General features: G+C 49.6%; 1 protein-coding gene and 2 long non-coding RNA genes across 3 annotated transcripts in view; 2 read left to right on the top strand and 1 right to left on the bottom strand.

The window, feature by feature from the left end:
* Positions 1-24,167, top strand: part of LOC139799684 (uncharacterized) — a 63,571-nt gene that overhangs the window by 32,692 nt on the left and 6,712 nt on the right. The gene's annotated exons all lie outside the window — the stretch shown is intronic.
* LOC139799679 (uncharacterized) lies at positions 2,466-16,138 on the bottom strand. The gene is made up of 2 exons (XR_011727417.1): positions 15,823-16,138; positions 2,466-3,234 (listed from the first exon to the last, which is right to left on the bottom strand). It is a non-coding gene; the product is annotated as an uncharacterized lncRNA (long non-coding RNA).
* Positions 16,261-20,277, top strand: FOXL2 (forkhead box L2). The gene has a single exon (XM_071751858.1). It carries the CDS (start codon positions 18,182-18,184, stop codon positions 19,097-19,099), a length of 918 nt encoding a protein of 305 aa, XP_071607959.1. The 5' UTR covers positions 16,261-18,181; the 3' UTR covers positions 19,100-20,277.

Consider the following 24,167-nt stretch of genomic DNA (forward strand, 5'->3'; position numbering starts at 1 on the left):
AAATCTTGAGAAAATCATGCAAAAAGAAAAGTGAATAAAGGGGAAGAAGTCAGTAGAATTTACAGTCTTGGTACTTCATGTGAAGAGAAAGTATGAGAGGTTGAGAGGGGAAAAATCCCCTGGGAAAGGAGGGGTATCTGTTTATGCTCAGAGGTGGAGGGAAAGACATTTGCTGTGTTCTTCAGACATCCACAATACCCTAAGAATCCTTCCCCAGTGTTTTCTGTATCACAGACGTGGGGTTGAGACTTTTCTTAGTAGGAGCATGGTGCCATCCAACTGCTGCATCTTTGTAATTCTATGGTGAGTGGTGAGAAGGATTCTTGGGCACCTCCCTGTGAAAAAACCTCTGTCACTGGCAGAATGGGTCCCAGAGGCTTTGTAGGTGTCAGGCCTGGGGAGATGCTTCTGAGCTTTCCCAGTTCCTGGCAAGTTCATACCTTAATTCACAACTCATCCAGTATTAATCACCGCTAGTAAGCTCAAATTACTCCTCTAAAATCATCCCACATTGTTTCAGCACTGCTATTTACACCAGAAAGAAATTTGTGCTGAGATGCTAAGTGGAGGAGAATTACAAAGTGGAAGAAAAGTCTGGGAGTTGAAGTGCCACCTCCTGAGACATAGCAGCAGCAAACTGCTGCCAGGAATCCTGTCCTCCACATTTATACATCACTTGTGTGTAGTAAAGACATCTGTGGGGAAAAAATCAGTCGAGGCAAAGGGCTTTGCTGTGAACAGGTTTTATCCCAGCAGAGAGAACTGGCTGGCTGGAGTCTTGGCTTATTCAGAGGTGCCCCTGGGGACTAGAAACTTTTTCTGTATGATTAGAAAACCTGCATTGCTGAAAATTATTTAATACTTACTATTCAATGGATTTTAAAGTGGATAATCATCACTGAGCTTTAAATACACAAAGATTGTTGTTGGAGCTACAGATTTTCTTTGTTAATGCTAACATTAAATATTTATTCTGGACAAGGATAATGTAGTAATACGGGGAAACACCTGTGATTGAACTGTTGTGATAAGGATCTCTACTATATACTTCTACTGCCAATATTTTCATAAACCTCACTGTATTCAATGGTAAATAATTTTAATTGGTTTTCCACTCCTTTTTAATCACAAATTTGGGTGTATTTGATGCATTAATCCTTATAATAAGCTGAAAATCCTGATTCATGTCTGTGAGGACCTGTACTAAGTTGTTTAAGGAGTTCTGTCTGACAGAAGCCATTTTTTGTATGTGAGGAAATCCAAAACCATGGACAGATTTAAAATTTGATAAAGCTACAGCAGTACACTGTCTCACTTCAATGATTATTACCAACAGGAATTCCTTGCTGTTTGCTTTGACAGCTACTTTTGTGTGGCTGTGATTAGATAATATTTTAGTAAAAAAAAACTTATGTTTTTTTAAAAGATCCTCTTGAGAAGGGAACAATTTTGGGATATTGATATTTATTAAAAAAAAAAAATACAGCCTTTTCACAGAAGTTGTTATTCATCCTTGTAAGCACCTGATCAGACTCTTATCTGTGCAAAACTGCTGCACTTGAGTGAATTATTTCGAGCTTTGATTTTTCTAGAAATAGTAATTTGCTTGTTGCTGATAAGACCTATGTAAACCAGGACTTTGTAAAGTCAATAGTGAATTTTGATTTGCTTTAGGGCAGCTGAAATTTCTTTGTCAGTGGGAAGAGAAATTTCTCTTTCAGCTTTGTACAAAACCCAGAAGGTACCAAGTGATCTATCAGAGGAGTTTAAAGCAGAGCAAGTGAACTGCAGTCCTAGCTTGATTCATCTGTGTGTGAACAATCTGGAGAAACTGTGTGATTAAAATAAGCTCATTCTTTAGTTTCTGTCCTTGTTTGAAAATAAGGAACTACCCACATCCTGAATTGTTTCAGGCCTTAAAAAGCAATTGCAGTCCACACAAGGGGTGACATTTCCAAAGTGAGTGCTGCCCAATTCCAGTCCCTGAGCTGCCTACGTGCATTTCTAGGCAAGAGACGTGCTTTCAAAAAGCTCAAAATCCACTTTTGAAAGTGGATTTGCAGCAGAGCAGATTTAACCTCAAACTCAGGTTAGTGTGAGAGCTTTGGAATTACAGGCATCTCCAGCCTTTTCTTCTCTTGTGCTGTTTTGTGCTGCTACATGAGGAGTGCTTTCTTGCTTCTGTTCAAGCAGTTTAACACCTACTGAAAATTGCTTTGTAATGAAGCCCCTTCTTTGGGTAGAAGTACAGTTTTGACAGCAGAGAAATTCATTGAGTTTGTTTTCCATATTCTGTTAGCTGCACTATATCCCAGGATGTATACAAAGCCCTGAAAGGCAGCAAATACTATTTTTGTTATAATATAAGCAACAAATAGTGTTTCCATAATAATTTCTGTTGCATTTTAAGTGGCTTTTTTGATCATGGTAAATTTATTTGAGATAATAGACACGTGAGATTCCTGTTTAATCTACAGATGCTTGTTTTATTTTACTTTGTCTTAATACTACTTTAAAGGCTCCAGTGAAATCTTTCAACAGACTACTGCACATCCAGAAAGAGTGGCACACCTCTCCTGGTGGCTTCCAGTTCTGGTTATGTTCTTTTAAAAAATCTTGTCCAGATAGAGAGCTTGGCTAGTTAAAGGGTGCCTTTCTGTGTATCAAGTCCTTCCAACACCCACTGAACTCTGTAGTAACTATTATTCCTGTAACTGCTCAGTGCAGGCTCTGGGACAAACATTTGCTATTGTAATTATTCCAGATCTGTGGTGTCTGCATGTCCCTGTTCTCAAATAAGGAATAGGCAGCTGGAACCTAATATGTAGATGAAATCTAATAATAGCATGGAGGTTCTTTTTCAGTTCACTGAATTACACTGTAGATGGGCTTTAAGTAGTTAAGTTGTCCTATGAAAGCAGAGGAATGTAATGGCAACAGAGTATCAGTAACAGGTTGGCTGCCTTTTCCTATCCTTGTTTCTAAGGAGCATTGAAGTCCGGCTTATTACTTTTTTAGTAACTTTTTTGTTGTTGTAAAGCAATAAACAATGAATTGAGAATGTCGCAGGCAAAATGAGCATCTTGTTCTAGAGGCTTTTTCTCTTTGAGTAGAGGGGCTAATCTTATTCTTGGTCAAATTATGGCCAGGTCCGTAGGGAGGAAGGACAATAAGGGTGTTCCCACAGCTCTTGAGACAGCAGTAGCAGCAAATGTAGGGTATTGCATCTTCATTCTCTAAGTGGGAAACAAACTGGGTTAGGGAGTAACATCTCTATTGGGGTGTTCTCTAGGTGTCATTCATATAATCCAGTATGGGTAACAGTTCCACAGAAAGGAACATAAAGTTAAAATCAGTGACTTTTGTGGCCTCATCCAGAGGTGGGATCTGCTCTTGCTTTGATTAGGTTTCCATCCAAAAGGAGCCATGAGGACTGCAGCAGTACTGCAGTCCTGTTTCAGAGAAACCACCCGGCAACTGTGTTCTGCAAAGCTGTCTTGCTGCCTGTCCCACTGCTGGTGTGCTGTCTGCATTTGCAGTTTGTGATTATTAGCACAAGCAAGTATGGCAAATGCTGAAGTCTGAACACAGAATTCAACCTTTTCAGCTTGCAATATTTCACAGTGAGCTGAGGGTTTCCCTGTTAACACGATGCACTACAAGCCACCTAAACTTTGAAGCTAGCTAACAAGCAGCCTGCTTTAATCAACACAAAACATTTTTATCAGCAACTGAGAAAAGAAGCAACAAGATATTTACATACGTAGCAAATAAAAATTCCAGCCACAGCAAAAAAGGATTATAGTAGAGAATTTAGTGTGATTCAGTAACTGTCAAAGGATCCCTACCAAGAGGTCTGTTTTTCTACACAACTTATTACAGACAGACAGGAGGATGTCCCTATCATGGTAGTAACACACACATTTGCACCTGCTTTTTGTCTTGACTCTTGCAGGCAGAGATGCCTTAGGCATGGGCAGGAGAGGGGGCTCATGGATGGGGCTGCAGGACAGGCTGGGTTACTTTATTTTCATTATTTCTATTTCTTTGAGTGATGACATTCAGTTTTACTTAAACTACTGAAAAGCCTGGACTACCTGCACAGAAAGCTTGCACATCTTCAAAGCTTTCTTTCATGAAATCACCTGGGAACATTTCCTGTTAAACATTTTCTTTGTGTACTTTAAAAATTATTAATTTACTCAGCCAAACTCTTTTTCCTGTGTTGCCTTAGCACCCATTTGCATAGGAAGGCTTAAAAAAAACCCCAACCAATTAAGTGAAGATGTGAATGTAAAACAAATTACTTTAACAGCATTAAAATGCTGTGTAGGAATTCCTTTTAGAATCTGAGTACTCTAAACTGCCTTTAACTTAGTTAACTTGAAAACCCCTTGATTGTGATTGAGCACTGAGGCCAATTAATTAATCCACTTTAAACATTAATTCAGTATAATTTACTGAGTGTGTGTCTGAGGAGTACAGGCTGCAGAAATGGAAGCTAATACAGATTGTCCTTTCTTTCAAAGGACTTTGGTTCCCATCTAGGTCTGGTAACAAGTAGCTATTTCTGGAAAGAGCTCAGCACTTTGCATATTTTTATTTTGTTTAGGATTTGTTTCTTAGAGTCACAGTGGTATCACCTGAGTGCTGAGAGCTCCTTAAAATATGTATTTGCCAATCTGCGCATGCTCTGTTCTTTAAAATCGAGTCCCAAACTCAAGCTTCTGCAGTGGCTGTGTTGTTGAATTGCTGTGTTTCTTACTGTCCTCTATTATAGTCCCAGTATCCTCTTCATCAGATTTTCATTAAGCATTTCACTAAGAAAATTAAAGTTCATTAGATATGTTCATGTCAGCTTCCCCAGCTAGTTCTGAGTGTTTTTTTTAATATAATGCAGTGGAACTTAGAGAAATACTGTGAGCTTTGTAGTAAATCTTCAAGGGAAAATTCTGTTGGCAGAATGTAAGGCACATACTGATCGTCAATGTTAGATGCTGCTTTGGTATAATCTGTGCTGACCTCAACAATATATAGGACATAGGGTTTGTGATCATGGGGTTTGTGATCATAAACACTGTAAACTGTGCACAGTTTCTTCTCCCATGACTACTTTAAGCCTTTGAAATTCTAATTTATCCTTTTCTAGTCTAGAATGATAGAATGTAATAGCATTGCTGTTTAAAAAAAAAAAAAAATCCAACTTGAATTTATACCAAGTATTTAATGGCAAAATCACAATTTTTTATTCTACTTAGCCATTTGGCAGTGGGAAGGCCCTACTGTGTTCTTTCTTTGAAGTCTGAAAAAAATCTGGCCCAGGTTCATTATTTGGGGAAAAGCGATTTGCCTTGTGTAACAATTATTCTCCTAATGCCACGGGACACTCGGAGTGCGTCGTGTTTTTCCTGACAAAAACATTTATCTCATCTTTGTTTCTAGACCAATGGCTACTCGGATGAGACTTGTAGAATTTGGAAAGAAAAGGAAAGCACCTTCCAGTCAGGGATTGTCTTCTCATTTTCCCTGCTGATTTTCCAAAAGATTTTGCTTTGTGTAATGCATTATAATTATATGACAGGAGAACAGTGGAGAATATGGCATAGCATTTCCCATAGGCTTCCTTTCTGAGATAAGAAAGATAAACATTCTGCTTCACTTCTCCGAGGACAAAAAAAAAAACCTTCTGCAGTTTCCTGCGAGGCAGTTGGATGTCAGCTGCCTTCTGGAGCTGAGGCTTTCCACTGCCAGACAATGCTGTGTGTCATGCAGGGAAGCTGGGCGTACAAAGTGAGGAAGCCCCCTGCACTGAGGTGTGTGTCCTTGGCTTCCTGAGAATGTGCCTTATCACCCAAGGGTCCCCACGCACGCCCGCAGCTTTATCTCCAGCTCCAGTGGGGAGGGTGACAGAGCAGCTGTTTATTTTTCCAGGGTGCTCTGTGTTCTGGGGGAAGCAAGGGAGGCCTTGCAGTGGATCTCTCTTTTGTTCCCGAGTTGCCGCAGCTTCAAAACGCGACCAGGAGGAGCAGGACCGAGGTCTGGTTTAGGGAATGCATAGCTTGACTCTAAATGCCCCACCTCTGTTTCAGCTGTGACAGCCGGGCCAGGGAAATATTTTGTTTACAGTGGCTTTGCTAAAACAGGGAGAGGATCTCTGGTTACAGAACGAAACGGGCAGCAGCGATGCTTTCAGTTTGCTCCACTCTCTACTGCATTTCTACAGTCTGAATTGTGCAATAGAGGAAAAGCTACCCAGGCATCACTGTGCAATACCAGCTGGGAAGCATGTGCTATGGTTTCCAAGAAGCTGGGGTAGGTGGAAGATTCAAAAGCTTTAGAAGGGTTCAGCAGGAGAAGCTGAAAAATCGCAGTCAGGTTCCCAGTGTTAGTGGTTAACAAGAGAGTGCCAAACATGGAGGGGTGACCTCCTTGAGAGCTACAGAGCTTTGCAGCTCCCTGCATTTTTGCTTTCCTGTTTAACTTTCTCAATTGAAACTTTTTTATTATTCTCAAACCAAGTTTTGTAATGCACTGACATCTGCTGTGTGTTTGACTAATGCAGCCACTGAAGAACTGAAATAAGCCTTGCAGCCTGCATAGCAGGGCTTGAGGAAACAAATTTAAGAAAAGGGGGAAGGAAAGTGCGAGAACCTGTTAGCTTATTATTGTTCTTATAACATGGCAGGAGGGAACAAGCCATCCTGCCCTGAAGAATCTTATAATAGATTTATTGAAAGAAATGGCAAAAGTAAGCTAATTTCAGCTGTACAAGCAGCAATTATATTGACTGTAGTTACCACCGTTTAGAAAAAGCTACCTTAGCTCAAATTTTTCTGGTTTTGGTCTGATCAGGGTTGTGGTGATATGATGACCCTGATGTGATGGGCATATCATCCTGGTAAATAGCTTTTCTGCTAACATTCAGAAATACTGAAACTGAGGTGGAAATGGTGTAGCTGAACAGCCTCACAGTGCACAATGAGCACTGTACCATGTGCAGCTGTCCTGTGAGATGGGAGCACCCTTTAACCCACCAGCAAATAACTGAAGGTGCTATGGCAGGAGCTGCTGGACAATAACATCACTTTTAAATAGACCAGACTGTAAAAAAAGGTTTTTCCATTTAGATAGCAGCAAAACTTACTGACAGTCTAAAGCTTCCCTGAATCTTTTTATCTGGTGACTGATTTCTGGCTGGGGTATGAGAGCACAGAGGTGCTCCATGGCAGAGTGAGACAGTCACATCAGCACTGCTATGGGCTGAAGGTAAAGCCACCTGTGCATTGCTCAGACCCAAATCCCAGCCTGTGCTCCTGCCCAGTGTACATTTCAGGTGGTCATTTTAGAGACCTGTAGCAGTTTTAATCAGAAATCTTTTGTCAAAACAGCTTTAAATGGGAAACTGACCTTTACTCAATGGAATATTTAGACAGTTTTGCTGTTTGTCAAAAATTGATGGTATTCTTTCTATGATTCTAATGGAAAACTGAAGCCAAGCTGAGATTTTTGTTATGTTGTTCAGCTGAAAATAATTGTTTATAAACACACACTTTTAAAAAACCCACACAAACCAAAAAACAAACAAATGAAAAATGTGTTTTACTAGCTTCAGGAAAGAATCTCTTCTACAACAAAGACTGAAAATCTAGCAGCCTCTCTGGAAAGGGGGAATACTCCTAACAAATGGTTCCTCAAAAATGAAGACTTACACCAACTCTGTGTATCCATGAGTTTTGGGTCTGTCCCTCACATCAGTCCTTCTATAGGTAATGTGAAGGAAGTAAGTTAAGGTACTAACTCTGAGGTCAGCAACATTCAACATTCTGTACATAGACACTTGGACAAGAAAGGATAGATAGATAGATAGATAGATAGATAGATAGATAGATAGATAGATAGCTAAAAACAAACACACAAAAAAAACCCTTTTTTTTTTTCCTATTCCAAATCTGTCTGTAAAAATCTGTTTTGTAAATGTATAGTTTACTAGAAAAAACTAGACTTCAGGCATGACATAAGCTATAAGTTCTTCTTTTGATAATACCCAGCAAAGGTGCAGAATGTCTGCAAGGCCATTACAGTGCTGGATTAGCACCCCACCCAACAGAAAGAACTGAAACAGAAAAGTGCCTTTTCATTATGAAGAATCTTAAACAGTAGGGGAAGTCCAGCTCCCCTTCAGATCAAGAGGGAAATTCCTTTTTAGGGTCAAAAGAAGCAAAATTTAGCTTTGCGTTATTCTGACAGCCTGTTTAAAAGCCCTGGTGTTTCTATTACTTTGCAGTCTTCCCACAAGCAGAGAGAAGAGCTACTGATCTTTACATCTTTATACAGAGCATTCATCTTTAATGCCTTACATCAGTTTTACAGGTCAGTCGAGGGTTTGTGCTGGAGTGGTACCCAGGGACATTTATTTGGAGGGCACATGGCATGAAATGATTGCTTGCTGACTTTCTCTCTTCCTTTTTTTTTTTTTTTTTTTTTTGTTCAATAGGAGCAATGCCTTCCTTGAAAATCTGTGCTGAAGTACCCTTCATTCATTGTTTTTAATGCCTCTTATAGTCAAGCTTTAAATATCACTTTTTCAAACTGATATGTCTGACATTATCAACCATGATCAGTATTTAAACACATGAGTCGTAGGTACATTTAGAGATACTGTGTATTGCACAATTCTGAGAAACCACATGTACAAAATGAAACATTAGGTGACTAGTGGAGGATCCAATAGTGAGTCAAACTCTGCTTTATGCCCGCCAGCAATTACACTGTTTGTAAAATACTTTAAGTGCCCAAAGTGTGACATGATGCTTAAATTCTGTATGTTATTCCAATCATAACATCAACTAATAGAGACTCCTGCTTAAAGAAGAATTGTAACTGTTGATGAATTAACTTATCAGGTGAAACTGAGCCTGTATCTCCTCAGTGGAATGTAAGCCATACATAGGGCTGCACTGGTTCCTTGCTAGGCACTGCAAATTTTCAGAGCTACTCTCTGCAAGGAAGTGAAGATACAAAAAGCAATAAAAGCTAACAAATCAGTCAAAGCAAAAATCTTTAAAAAAAAAAAAAAAAAAAAAAAAAAAAAAAGAATAAAAAGACAAGAAATAGCCAAACCCCTTAATTTCCTTTGCTATTAATTTAAGTCAGATAAAATCAAGGCTAAAACAAAAAAACAAAAAAACAAAAAAACAAAAAAACAAAAAAACAGCCTTTCACCCTGCCCATTAAAAAATAACCTCAGGAGAAGAACAAATTTTACTTTTTTTAACTATCGCTTCAAATATCTGCTGAAGACTTTAGCATACATTCAGTGCAATGCACACTTCCATATTTAATGGCATGACAAAAGCTAGGTCAAACATGAAGCTGTTGAGCAGAAATGGCTCAATACAATATTCAGCCATATGGCACACTGGCTAGTAGCCTTCCTATGCAAATAATAATATTATGTGCTTCATATAAGACACCTATGGCACCAGCAAGGTGAAGGTGGATGATATAGAGCTAACTAGGTACATAATGGAACAAAGAGGAAGTGGGAGAGAATTGTATTTTACAAATAGTTGCATCTTGTTGTCAGCTAACATCAGTGATTCTGCAGGCACCATGGTGATTCTTACAAGCCTCAAAGGGTTTTATCCCCCATCACCCTGTGCCTTTTGCCAGAGTTCTGCAGGAACTGTTCTGGCAGAGGCTTCCAGGAGATGGGATGAATCTTTGAAATTTATGGCATTCCTCACCCTTCCCCTTTCCAATCAGCATCATTTCTGTGGGCTGTGATGGCCACAGCCCTGAATCCCACCATGGAGAAGATGTTGGTGTGTCCTGACCTCCACTCAGAGCTGTTGCTTTCTGGCCAGGTTGTGCTGGCTGGCTCTGACAGCACTTTGACTTGAGCCCTGGGGTCATAGAGTGGAATTATTTGTGCCTAGCATAGCTTGGACTCCTCTGTGGGACTTAACTTCTTCCAACAGCTATTCTTATAATGGGTGTATCTCTTTTATTTGTTGTGAGAGACAGCTACAAAATGGACAAAAAAATAAAACAAGTTAAAATGAAATTAAATGTAAGTAAACAAACTGTAATAAAATGAAAAGGCTGAACTTTCATCTATATCTCAACTGGATTTGAACCAACCCCCTTCTAAGAGTCTAAGAAAGTTTGGTTAATTATTTTTATGTTTGGTCTGCTCTGCATTTCCTTGCTCTCACAAGACTAGAAATGCTGGAAAATTGTGAGCAAGTCTGATATGCTGTTTCTGGTCAGGTCAAAAGTAGGACAGGCTGGAAATGTCATGCAGACTCCCATGTTTGGTAGATTTCCAGTTCAGGTTTGCATACACAGAAGGCTGGAATAAGATGGAGATAAACAAAGACCTCAGGGTATTTGTACAGACAAAGATCAACTTCCAGATTTTAGGTGGCTGTGCTCAAACTGAAGTATTCAGCTTCTTCGATGTTTCTGTTCTTGCTGTGAAGGGAAATCTAATGTTTTGAGATTTCATTGTGCTTCTAAGCACACTGGTTAGCTGGGACAATGCAGGAGCTTAAAAGGTGTCTGAGAGTCAAATCTGCCTTCCACTGGCACCACAGCCTATGTTTCCAATGAGTGCATGCTTTCAGGTTATGCATTTTAGTTTTGGGGGGACTATATGCAATCTGAAGTTGACTTTGGCTAAAGCTTAGCTCTTTTCCTTCCAAAAGGAAGAAAATCACTTCCATCACATCACTTTTAACGTGTTTCTCTGGAGATTGCCTGTAGTCTGATCCAAGAAAACAGATTTGTTCTCAGATCAAACCTAGTTATATAATTTGCAATCTTATAAACTTTTCAGAAACATAGTAGTTACATTTAAAGGGAAACAAACTTGTGCTTCTCATTGTTTAAAGTGCAATATGTGCTGAGAAGAGACACAGCTAGAGCTGGGGGGGGGGGGTTTGTCAAGCGTACCAGTTCCACTTGGGGAGCTTAAGAAACAGTCTTTCTTTTCCCAGTCCATGCAGGCTGTTTGTACATCAGTGGGGCAATGCCACGTAGTCTTCCTTAGCATGGCCTGTGTCTAACACTTCTAGTTTTTAAGAGGAGGTGAATACTCTGTAGGGGCATGGTAGTCCTCTCCAGCCTTGACTCTGCCCTCTGGAGCTGGCAAGGTGTTCTCTAGGTCTTCCACCCAGGGCTTCTGCTCAATAAGCAGATGGGGGAGAAGCTTGTGTGTATGTGCAGTTATTCACAAATTGTTTATATAGGTGACATGTACATAAACTCCAGATATGTACAGTCTATTTTAAAACAAAAGCATCCTATTCTTGGCTTACCTAGCCCCTCCTACAAGTTCTCGAAGAGACCTTGAGACTTTACTACTTAGCTTTAGTCAAGTGCAACTGCAATCTAGTTGCTCAGAAATGGAGAACAAGCATGAATTTCAGTGTCATAATGCAGATATCAAACTCTGAGTATACAACTATACAAGGATTTTACAGTATATTGCTGTATCTGTACAGCTTTGTTCCCAGGGTAGCACCTCCCCTGCAGTAAGTGGCCAGAGAGCACTGAACATGCCCTGCACAAATTCTCAAGAAACGGCTAAAGACAAAACTTGAATTCACAGTACACAGATGGCTGAGTAAGTCACCATGAGCTACTCACTCACACGAAGAATTGACAGAGCTGCAAGCATGTCCCCGTCTGGCCAGGTCTGAATGAGAGTCCCCAGCATGAGATTCAGCATGAGTGTCCCCAAAACTGCCACAGCAAGGTACACCCAGTGTGGACATGGCCAAGCAAGCATCTACTGCTTGAGCTTAATGAAGCCACGAGCCTGTTATACAGGATCTCCATATTAAAATATCTCTACTGGTATAACGGTCTGGCTAAAAGGGCTTTTGATGATAAAGTTTTATCTATAAGATGAGAACTGCTCTTCTCTCAATCAGTAACACTCCACTTTTTTTGTTATACTATGTCTCCTAAGTTTAGGAGTTTTGACTTGTAATCTGAAAAATTATCTCAAATATTGTTTCCTTAAAGCAGTAACTTCCTACATCCTGTATGAAAACAGATTTGAGTAGATTCTATGAGTTCATAGAGGACTGTGGCTATAGTTTGGGAGCTATGTTCCAGAGAAGTAATAGAAGACAAAAATTTTCTTTCATATTCATATTGGTTGGAAGAATTTTTTGTTTCCCTGCTTGAATCTTTAAGAGTGATTTTTTTTTTTTTTTTTTAAGCACTAAACAAGGATGCAGATTTTTTTACTACCTAAAAATGTTCTGTTAAACAGTGTATCTGTAGCAACAATGGGAGAAGCCTGCTTTGGCTCTGATTTTGTTGTACAATGCTATTAATTTGCAACTTCAGGGTGATCTGGACATGAGTGGACTTGTATGGTTTGAGGGTTTTGTTCCTTTTTTTTTTTTTTTTCCCACCCATGCTTTGTAGAAAAATAAGCACCAATTCCAAAGTGCTAGAAAGAGCAGCTTGCTTTGGAAGTTGTCAGGCTCTCATACAAACGATCTTTCCTTCAAGCTTCCTAAACAGACATAATTTCTACTCTGTCTAAAAAGAAGAGGCTGGCTTGTTTGTTTTTATTTGCAGCATTCAGCAGCATTGCTGTAGGCCACTAACTGCAGGATGGCAGTAACACAGGATTATCCTGCAGAGCCGTAACTAGTGAATCCATAACAGCCAACCTGAACTCTGCTGCGGGGCTGCCATTCAATACCACAAGAAACTGTTTGCGTTTCATCATGTAACTGGTTGTGTGAATTCAAGAACCTTCCTTGGATCAGGCTGTGTTTTTAGATGAAAGAGAGGAACTACCAAATGGTAGGGTGAAATATATAGTTTGTTTTTTTGTAGGCCTGTCCTTTAAGCATAAACAAATACACTGTAGTGAAGACTCTGGCTCAGGCTACAGAAAAGAAAGTGAGTACAGAAGAAATGGGAAGTAGGAGTGGAAGAGGGGAAAAGGCTGGGGCTACCTTGTCTCATCAGAGAGATTTCTTTCATATTGAGGCAATAGGAACAGGCTCAAAATGAAATGGGACGGTTAAAAGCATCCTCACAGTGTCAGCTGAAGAGGGAAATCTACTCTCCTGGTCCAAAAACTTTTCCATCTAAAATTTCCATTGGAGTGGGTATAGAATTGAGCCCATTTGTGACTTTTCCCTCAGGTCCTGTTAGATGGGCCTTTATTCAATGTGATTTCAGTCCAGATCATAATAAAGTTGCTCTGTTCCTCATGAAGCTCACATTATGGATGTACAGCCATCATGGTCTATGGACTGCTTAGTTTTTCCTGTAAAAACAGAAATCCTTGTACAGCTGGGAGCTTGTAAAAACAAGCCTGAAGCTACCAGAATTTTTAGCTTTACAGTATAAATGAGAAACTAAATTCTTCACTGCAAAACATATACGCACCTATGTATGCCCAAGGTTTTGACAATGAGAGTTATTCATGCAGAAGAAGACACTTTCCAGGTGAATATTTCCTTGTTTTGCCACCATATGCCAAGTAATGTAATTCAAGGGCGTTTATTAAATATTCAGGACTGTGCTGCCGCGGATCCGGAATAGATGGGAAAGTAGGATTGTGTGTGTTTGTGGTGTCCCTAGATGAATGAGGTGATCTGCAGCCCAAGCCAGAGACAAGGTTCGGAAAACGAAAGATTTTTCAAGCTGGAGTTTAGAGTCTGAAAGCAGCCACACTCATGCAATTTTGTCTCGCATAATTGATGCAGTAAGGCTGCAAAGGTTGTTATTCGTGGTAAGTCGGTGCTGTGCCGCTAATCGTGCTGATCGAGGATCTGCCTTCAGGTGTCCTTTGGAAAGGGGGCGAAACGGGGCCGAAAAAGGGAGGGGGGACGGCCTGCCTGGCTGGGGAGAGGGGTACCGCGGGCACCTCCGCGCTGCGCACCCCACAGGAACACGGTTCCCGTGCATAGGTAACGTGGGGAAACTTCTGAGTCTTTCCAGCCCTTAACAGATTAAATCTGGTGCGTTTTCATTGAGGCCAGAATATTTTTATTTATCACAGTACATTTTGTTAATTCTCACGAGCGCCGGTATGCAGAACAGATATGCCGAGTAACCTTGTTCTCCTGTTTGTTACGCGAATAAATACTCCACGATCTAAAAGAGTAGTAATATTGGCCGGGGGGGGGAGAAAATGGAAGAAACTCGAAATACTTGAAACGGTAGCAGGGTGACTACCCCGTTCCCCCTGCTTTGATGGCTGTGCCGAAGAAGGGGAAAGCGCTGGGGGTACCGAAGGTGCCCCCGCCCTGCCCGGCGCCAAGAGCCGTGCCCGGTTCCTGGGGCCCCGCTCTACCGCGGTTCGCGCTCGTCGGCGAAACGGGGCACGGAACAAGAGCGCCTGGATCCGCTTTTAGACCTGTGTCCGCGACGTTTCTACGCGAGTCAAATGAATGCGAATTATTGTAGTTACCGCCGCGGTGTGCTGAGGGACAGAGAGGTCCCGAAAGGTGGTTCCTTACGGCTGGACCCCGGCACTGGCCATAGCATGGCCCCCAGAGCGGGACAGACAAAGGGGCTGCGTCGCTTGTCCCCATCCGGATCTCGGAGCGGGAGGAGGGAGCCCTGCGCCAGTGTCTGCAGGCGGCGGCTTGGCTGCGCTGGCCGGGCGGGAGCGGGGAGCTCCGAGCCAGAGGCGTCCTAACGCTCCCCGCCAGAAACACGTTTTCCCTCCAAGAGAAAAAAAATCTCGTTTGGCTCAGGAAGCGTGCCACATATTCAAACAAACCGAACACAGACCTTCCAGGTAGAAATCGTCTCTGCTGCCCGCTCTGGGGTGAGTAAAGAAAAAAAACCAAACCAAATTAAACAACACTCGGGCTATTCGAGTCTTATCAGCACTGCAGCTGGAGGCACGGTGTTCATGGGAAGCCTTGTCCGCTATGCTGGGGTACGGCGTGGGGGCAGCGCCCTGCCCCGTGTCCCCACGGCGCTCCCCGGTGGCCTCGGCGGAGACCCCCGCCACTTGTCGTGCCTCGCTCCGCACGGCGGTTCCAGCCGCGAGTACGGACTCAGCCACTTCCTAGTCGGAATACCGGACTTGGGGCCGCAGCGGAGGGTTCCGCGCTCCGTTTGGCAAGGATGACCCGGTCCAGCTTGGTACCGGAGAATCAGGGCTAAGCCTGAAGTCCCTCCCAGGACGCTTCTTAGCGGGGTTGCGCGGCTGGGGCTGAGTCCCGCTAAGTCCCTCCGAGTCCCGCTCTGCCCTCCTCCTTCCCCGATTCTCTATACCGGGAACAGGGCTCTTCTGACCTCGTTTGAAGAGAACGGGAGCCCGTTCCCCACCGTCCCTCGGCATCCCGCAGTGGAATCTGCCCCTCGCTACAGCGAGCCAGAGGCCCGGCAACGGTGCCGTGATCCGCCGACCCCCCGAGGGAGGCTTCAAGCCCAGTGCGGGAGCAGCTTTGCTGGCTCCTTCTGCACTCGCTCTCTCCGGGTTTGTTAGACTTCTGCCTGGCCCCGGGAACGGCGGTACCGGCGCACAGCCACAGTCGGGCCGGGCCGCTCCCCGGGGTCGCGGCAGGATCCTTCACTCCTTCACCGGGAAGGGCTCCCCCACCCCTCTGACCGTCCCTGATACTTGCATTCCCCTCGCTGTGACATTGCTGTGAGTGCCGGCGAGACCTTAGCTTTCCTTTAAAATGCAGCTGTAGTGGAGGGCTCATTTTCAGGTGTTTTTTTAATGTCCCAAGAAGAGCTTAATTAGCAGCGCGGAGAGGGAAGAGCCCGACGGTGCCTGTCTGCCCTTGTGTCAAGAAGACGCAGGCGGGGCTGCGCGCTCACCTTTGCCGCTTCTCGGCCCGACCGCCGCTCCCAGCGCTGGGCTGAGCTTCTGCCCTGATGTTCATCCTAAATCCCCGTTGGTAGGGCTGTCAAAAAACCCCAAACAAGCCCCTCGGATGTCAAATGTCCTCTGTGAGGGAGCGAGCCTTGGTAAAGAGCTGCACGCCCGGCTTAGGAATGAGAAGGCAGGAATCTGCCATTTGGCGGAGGTGATGACACACACAGCAGTGCTGTTACACCTGCACCGGCCCTCGCCACCCTTAGAGTGGGAGCGCCGAGAGCAGCATGGGTGGCCGGCAGAAAGAAGCCGGCCCCGGCCCCGGGCGCGCCGCCTCGGCGGGGCACAGCTGGCTCCGGCTGCCCCACTGCTCCGCTCCGAGTGGGCTGCCGGGGGCCCGCCTGGGAGGAGAGCTCCGGATGGAGCTTTCCTGCGGAGTTCATCCCTCCGCGGTTTCGTTTGTGTGCTTAAGGGGCAGCGTGTGCTGTCCCCGTGGATATGTGTGGAAATACAGAGGCCTTCTTCCTGTAACCGAATTTATGCAGTCCAGGTTTTAGGGTATGCCTTTCTCCGCCGACAAGAGTTAAAGAATTTGTTATATGGCTATAAGGCGAAGGAAGATGTAGAAATGTATCTTAGCCGTTAAATATAATAATATATATAAATGTTGTATTTCTAGATTAAAACACGTTTCTACATCTTCGACTGCCTTTACCCACAAAGAGTCTCTCCCAGGGGGGACAACAGGGACCGGTGTGCTGAGCAGAGGAACTGGAGATCTGTGCAGCGGATGCCGAAGCCCCCGGGTACCCTGACGGGAGAGGCCGGCTGCACCGGGCACTCCGTTAGAGAGCTGCCAAGCCCTCTGGGCTTACGTTTGGTTACGAAAACTGATGTAGCATGTAAAATCCGCGGGGCGGGGAATAATGATGTGCAGCGGTTCACGTTCAAGAAGGGCAGAAACGAGTGTTAGGGCCGTGACCTGCCGGCCCGCGGATCTGCGGCCGCCGAGGCGTACGTGGGGCTCCTCCGCGGAAGTTGTGCTTAAGTACGGGAGACGAGGCCAGGTCCGTGCGGACAGACCCCCGCAGCGCAGCCGTATCGGCAGCAGCGGGCAGACGGCGGCGCCGAGCCCCGAGGGCTGGGTGGGAACCGCGGTTGGGGAGCGCAGGTGGCCCCGGCCCAGCGGATCTCGGTCTGGCGCTGTTGGGTAAGCTCAGGGGAACAAACGGGGCCAGTTCGCCCTGCTCTTGAGGTTCAAGCTGAAGGCGCCGTTAGAAATAAGTGTACAGCATCCTCTGTCCTCCTGCTGGCTTCTTTACCCGCGGTTGGAGCAGCCCCGTGTTAGTGATTGGGACTAGCTGAGACTTCCTTTCTGCTGCTTGAGGAGTCTCTACCTGAAGGCAGGAAATGGGAAGGAGACGAGGAATGTCGAAGCTCCGGGAACCGTAGTGAAATAAGCCGGAACCCTCCAGGGGAACGAGCAGGAAAGCTGCCACTCTGCCCCGACCCTCGGGGCAGCTTTCAGCCCCGCAGCCGCTCTTGGGTGCCTACGTATACTTTGCAGGGAGGGAGAAGGAGCGACCCGACACCTTTTGCTCTCTGCCTTCTGCAAGTAAGGGCGGCAAGAACCGACTTGCAAGGAGCAGCAACAGCCTCCTGGTGCTCCCTGGGCGCGATCGGTTGGCGGGGCCCGGGGCCAAGACATATAAACGCGACCGCGTGTGCGGCTGGACGTGTGACAGCGCCGGGCCAGGGGCGAGCGTTGCGGCTGCGGGCACACCCCCTTTGCACCCACCGCCTCCAGCGCGGCCCCTGCCCGGCCGGGAGGGGAGCGCAGCGCTGCGGGCCCCGCCGGGCTCCCCGGGCGGGCGGCGGGTCCTCGCTCAACGCCCCCCACACGTCCCGTCCCACCCACCCATCCCCCGCCCCCGGCGGCGCGGCCGAGCTGGGGCGGTTCCGTGCCGCTTCGCGGGGCCACGTCGGGCCGCGTATGCGCGGGGCTGAGCGCGGCGCCGTGACTGCGGGGTGAACTCGGCCGTGCCCAGCGGCTCGGCGGCCATAGGGGAGCGGGATCCTGACGAAAGCGGAACTCGGCCGGGCCCATACAAATCAGAAAAGAACCCGGCCGCCGCGGCAGAGGGGAGCGGAGCCCGCGGGGCAGGGACGCCGCCGCCGCGCTGCACGGACCAGCGGCGCCGCGAGAGGTGCCTCCTGATCTCCATCCTGGTCCCGACTTGGACCCCTGCGAGTGCGCGGCGGGACGGCCGGCAGCACAGGACTCTGCGCACTGCGCACCGGGCAGCGCTCCGGATCGCGCGGCGTTGCGCTGCGCTCCCCGGACGGCGGACGCGGGGCACCATGATGAGCAACTACCCGGACGGCGAGGGAGACACGGTCGCACTGCTGGCGCATGACACCAGCGGTACCAAGGAGCCAGAGCGGGGCAAAGAGGAACTGAGCACCGACAAGGGCCCCGAGAAGCCGGACCCTTCGCAGAAGCCCCCCTACTCCTACGTGGCCCTCATCGCCATGGCCATACGGGAGAGCGCGGAGAAGAGGCTCACGCTGTCCGGGATCTACCAGTACATCATCAGCAAGTTCCCTTTCTACGAGAAGAACAAGAAGGGCTGGCAGAACAGCATCCGTCACAACCTCAGCCTCAACGAGTGCTTCATCAAGGTGCCCCGGGAGGGTGGCGGCGAGCGCAAGGGCAACTACTGGACCCTGGACCCGGCATGCGAGGACATGTTCGAGAAGGGCAACTACCGCAGGAGACGAAGGATGAAGCGGCCTTTCCGCCCCCCCCCGACCCACTTCCAGCCCGGCAAGACTCTCTTCAGCCCCGACAGCTACGGCTACCTCTCCCCGCCCAAGTACTTGCAGTCCACCTTCATGAACAACTCGTGGCCTCTGGCACAGCCGCCCGCGCCCATGCCCTACACCTCCTGCCAGATGTCTGGCGGGAACGTCAGCCCCGTCAATGTGAAAGGACTCTCGGGCCCGGCCTCCTACAGCCCCTACTCACGGGTACAGAGCATGGCGCTGCCCAGCATGGTGAACTCCTACAACGGCATGGGCCACCACCACCACCCTCACGCCCACCATCCCCAGCAGCTGAGCCCGGCCAGCCCCGCACCGCCCGCGGCCCCGGCCGCGAACGGAGCAGGTCTCCAGTTCGCCTGCGCCCGCCAGCCCGCCGAGCTGTCTATGATGCACTGTTCCTACTGGGAGCACGACAGCAAACACAGCGCCCTGCACTCCCGCATAGACATCTAGGGAGGCTCCGGCCGGCCGCCGCCGCAGAAATGCCTTTGCCCGGGCCCCGCTGTCCCTCTCCGATCTCGCCGCGTTCTCCGCCGCTCTTGTGTGTTTTTCCTCCTTTCTAGCTGCGGACTTTCCTCTTTCCGTGCGCAAACTGTTGCGGTGGGAAAATGGTAGTCGAGCTCCGCATATAGTGTAAGTGTAGGAGTCGTCCTACGAAGAGAAGGCAGTGTGTAAGTGTGGGAGCTTCCCCAGCGGGACTGCGCCGGGCCGGCGAGCTCGGATTTACCGTTCGTTTCTCCGTGTGTTTATTTGTTCGTAAGGGGATTGCAAGAGGGGGGGAGCACGTAATTGAAAATAGGCTGTTTAGCCCTCAAAATTCAGCTTGATTGTAATTCGGCCGTAATATTTTCGGGCTCAGCCTAGAGAGCTTGTAAATAGCAGAGGCATTTCCACGCGTGGCTGTGCGGGGCTGGCGGGGCCTAGACACTGCCGTATGCCCGCGGTGCTTGTCGTCCTCCTCCTCTTCATCTTCTCTTTCTTCTTCCTCGGTCTGCAAAGCACTGCGCTTCTTCTCAGCTGTGGTTTTATGTCAAAATAATACTTAGGTTGGGACTGCTGTAACAGCAGATGTGCGATATTGCTGGTTATTAGAAACCAACGAACAAAACCCGACAGGATCACTCGTGAAACGTTTCGGCAGTGATAAATATATTTTTAAAAGGAGACAATGTCCTCTGAGGTCTAAAAAAGTAATTTTATACAGGTCTTAAAATATTTTGATGTTATAAAAAAAAAAAAAAAAAAAAAAAAAAAAAAAAAAAAAAAGACGGTTTCCTATAAATTGGAATACTTTTCCGTGTGCATATTATTATTAATAATGAAAGTTTAAACTATCTTCGGTTTTTTGACCCCAAACCTGGCCCAAAATGGATTTTCCGGTAGGTTCTGCTTTTGAGTGCTCACCCTTCTTAAAAAGTTTTGATCCTTCAATTTTACATAGATTAATGTGAAAAAAAATAGCGTTTATAATACAGGGGCCAGTTCATAGCGATTTGATAAATGTTTATGTAAGATGTTAGATGCTGTGGCTTAGTACCATTTTGGGACCAACTTTTATAGAGTGAACTAGCACTTTTATTGTACTTTCTAGCATTTTAAAGTCTCCAATAAAACGCCTTTCCTTCTTTCCACACCGTTTTATTTCACTTCGCTCCTCCGTGCTCGGGATCGGGAAGAGACAGCGCAGAACAGGGTGGGCGCCTTGTGCCGGGGCCGCTCCGCGCTGCCTGGCCGGCTCCCGGCGCCGGGCACAGCTCCCGACTCCGCGTACCGGCAGCGGGTTTGCAGCGCTCTCCGCAACCGCGCAGGCCTGCTCCACTGCCGTAAAAACGCGGGCTGTGTTTGAAGGGTGTCTCGGCTCCGTTGAGCGCCGTGGCGGGCCGCACACAGTCAGGAGAAGGCCGGCGGGGCAGCGCCTCCCGGCACCCGGTGCTGTCTCGGCGGCCGACGCGGAGGTGCGGAGACCGATTCGTTGGCGGCGCGGGCAGGCGGGCCCGGGAGCGGCTCCGCTCCGGGCGCCGGCAGCTGCCAGCACCTCGCCCGCGGGCCCGGCCCTCCGGGGCGCCGGGAGGCTGAGTTCTCTGGGCAGTGCCGGGGGCTCTGCCCGCCGCACACCTCTGCACCGCTTTCGTTTTGCACGCTCCTGCCCGGAGCCGCGTCGCCGGGCGGCACAGCGCAGCCCCGCTTCCCATCGGGGCCGGCCGGTGCTAGTGCTGGCAACCGCTGCGGGTGTCTCTTTCTCCTCCGGGCCGGTGGCTCCGACAGCGGCGGTCTCGAGGCCTGGATCTCGCTTCATCGCCTGCCCGCGCTTGTAGGCGGCGGCCCCTGCGCGGGTGCCTGGGGTCTCAGGAGGTGATGGGGATAGCGACGGCGGGGCAGGCAGTATGGCCCCCGCCCGTTGTCGGCCCAGGACGCAGCGGGTCCTCTTGAACGCCAGCCTGGGCCAGGCCTGCTGTTCGGCGGGCGGGAAGGGGGATGCGGGTGTTCCGCTTGTTCCGGGTTGTGCAGGCAGCTCGCTCCCCGGAGCGTCCTGGTACCAAGGAAGAAACTCGGTACCGGGGGTGAGCATTCCCTTCCCGCTGCCGGGGAGCTCCGATGGGGCCCATGGGAGACCTGCCCCGTAGGCGCTGAGTGCAGGCAGGGCCTTGCCTGACACTCTCCCTCTTTCCCTGGGCCTTCTGCGTTCTGCACGGCAGGAAACGGCAGCCTCCAGCTTGGTGGCAGAAATCACTGGGGGGACTTGGGGATCCGTTGCCTCTGCTGCAGCACAGCCCGGCGGGCATGGTCACGGGAGAAGGGCTCCGGGGCCACACGCTGGGCCAAACCGGCCCCGTTGGAGGGCTGAAGGCCCTGCTGTGCCCTCTGTCCCCGGTCCCTAGGCCCTGGCCCGAACGGGAGGGCGCTGGAAGCGATGGTGTGGCCGTGGGGCTCTGCTCCCGGGCAGTGATGGGGGACTGAGAAAAAGGGGGTCGCTGCCTGGCCTCTCCGCACTGTTCACAGGGGGCTGCAGGGCACAGCTGCTGTCCCGGGGACCCGGAGAGAAGAAGCGAGCTCTGACCCTCCACGAAAACGAAGTTAACGGGAAGCGAAAGGACAGATCGAGCAGCCCTGGTGCTGGCAGCGCACATGGGACACGAGCCCTACTCACGCCTTTGCCACTCATGGCTCTGCCGGCTGCTGCCTGGAGCTCGAGTTCTCTGACGTGATCGGGGCCCTCAGGTGGCAGCTGGAGGTTTAGAGGACAGCCAGGGTCGCTAACACCTCCCGAGGACCGTACGGCAAATGCAGGAACCGGCCCGGGCAGCCCGGCAGCCTTGCACCGTGTGGCTCGGCATTGGCTGCTTGTTGCTTATTCAGTTGGTACTGCTTCTAGCCCCGCTTCTTTCCTCCGGGGTACGTCGGGGCCGTGGCGAGCCGGCAAGAGAAAGGCCTCCCGCCGCCGGCAGTGGGCACAGGGCGGAGGGAGGGCAGGAGTACCTCCCGGGCCCAGCCGGCGTCCCCCCGGGCCTCTTCCCGGGCTGTGCCATCTCTTGGCCGGGCTGCAAACGCCCGGGAGCGGCTGGGGCCTCGCCGACCTTGAGTGAAATCATACTTGGCCTTTCTGAAGGGCAGGGGGAGGCGACGGTAGCCTGGTCCGTGCGGCCCCGTGGGCTGCTTCGATTCCCGAGGGGTGTCCCGGAGAGCCGGAGCCTGCCGTGCTTGACCGGCACCCGGCTGTGTCAGTACGGAGAGGCATGCAACAGCGAGTTTGGCTGCCGTTCGGCCATGGGCAATCGCTGCCCCTGGACCAGGGCCTCCCTGCTCAAAAGAGTGCAGTGCCGGGGCTGCCTGGGGGCAGACAAAGGTGACCTCGGGGTCCCCGGTCTGCGTTCACCCACTGCGCTATCTTATCTGAGGCTGCTGGGGGGCTGAGCCCACCAGGGGATAGATGTGGCCGCACAGCGCCGGGAGAGGCCGCTCGCCCTGCTAGGCTGATGCCCTGTCCATCTGCCGGGCTCCCTCCGCCCGTCCGGGGCTCTGCTCGCCTCCGCCCCGAACCCCCCGCGCCGCTCCCCGCAGCAGCATGTCCCTAAGTCAGCCTCTGCAGACGTCGCGCCTGTAGGATGTTTTCACGATCGTTTTCTGTATTTTATAAACAGAAGTTGCATCGAATGTAAACTCGCGTCGTTCGTTAAACAGCCACCGTGTCCTGGCTACGGCTTCTATCTCCTCCCTCCACAATGCCCCCAGGCCCGCCCGGGCAGTCTCGGTGCGGCCCGCTCCCTGGCCAGACCCGCGAGATGTGGCTGCTAAGGCCCCGGGCTGCCTCCAGCCCGGCCGTGCCCCCGGCACCTCCGTCTCGCTCTGACCTCAGCCCTCCACACAGAGGACGGGAAACCAGAGGCAAAGCCAAAGATCGATCAGGGCTCGTACCTCCGGCAGCAGTACTCGGCTGTCAGAAACGACTGGGCCTCCCGTTCATGTCCCGGCGGCCTGGAGAGAGAGGCGGCCGCCACACCCTGTTCGCTGGGCAGCATGCACTGGACTGACTGGTAGGGAGCTGCCGGGGAACTTGCTGTGTTTTAGCGAACACTCAGGCATGGGCAGGCAGGGACTGAGCCTCCTCTAAGAGTCTTGTCCCCCCGTGTCCCCAGAACACTGGGCAGGCTGGGTGGCGTCAGGCCTGCATCCCGGGACATCGGCACTTGGAACAGCTGGAGAAGACAGCTGTACCGACCACAAGTGTAGGCAGCCCCGTGGGCACGAAAGGCGCTGGCCAGGGGTTGCCCACTGCGGCTCCATGATCCCTCGCCCTGGGCTACCACCTCCTCCCGCGGCTTCCACCTGCCCCAGGCTGCCAGCAGCCCCGTCGGTCTCATACGAAAGCAAGAGGCCTGGAGTCAGTCTCTTGGCAAGAACGGGGCTTGCGCGTTGTGTAAAGCCTGTCCCCGTTATATAAATGACGGAAGGACGAACGCTCCACCGAGCGGGACGCGCTCCCCGGACCAGTACAGTGGCACGTAGCCTCCTCCAGCCTCGGGACCGCCGCCCGTCGCGGACCCAGGCACGGGGACCCGGAACCGCCGTCCGGCTTAGCTACTCGCTGCCGCCGCGGCCACAGGTTTATGCAACGCTGGCGAGAGATGAAAGCAGGAGAGCGAGGGTTGTTTTCTCCCTGCACGGAACGGGCATAAAAGTGTCTGCCTCGGCCACTGCCAACGCGGGAGCTGCCCGTGCACTTAGGGGGAACAGGGAAGCATTTGCAGCCCGAGGCTGAGCGGGCTCCCACCGCCTCCGGTAGCTGCAACTCCCGGGTCAGTGCCTGACCCGGTGGGGTGTTTGGCGGCCGCAGGTTTGTTTTTTTTTCGCTAGTCTTTTGCTCAGCGCTCAAGTCGGGGCCGGGCTCGGAGGGTGGCAGAGCTTCCCGACGGCACAGCACGGTACCGCTGCCTTCTGCCTGCGGCCCTCCGGGAGCGCGGGGGGAGCCGCCAGACAGCGGGGTGCAGGGGGACCCTAGGGTAGGGCAGCGGTGGCGGCCCGG

This window comes from Heliangelus exortis, chromosome 9 (assembly GCF_036169615.1).
Source record: "Heliangelus exortis chromosome 9, bHelExo1.hap1, whole genome shotgun sequence".
NCBI lineage: Eukaryota > Metazoa > Chordata > Aves > Apodiformes > Trochilidae > Heliangelus > Heliangelus exortis.

Coding starts and splice junctions, on each gene's coding strand:
- FOXL2 (XM_071751858.1), top strand. CDS start 18,182: ATGATGAGCAACTACCCGGACGGCGAGGGAGACACGGTCGCACTGCTG.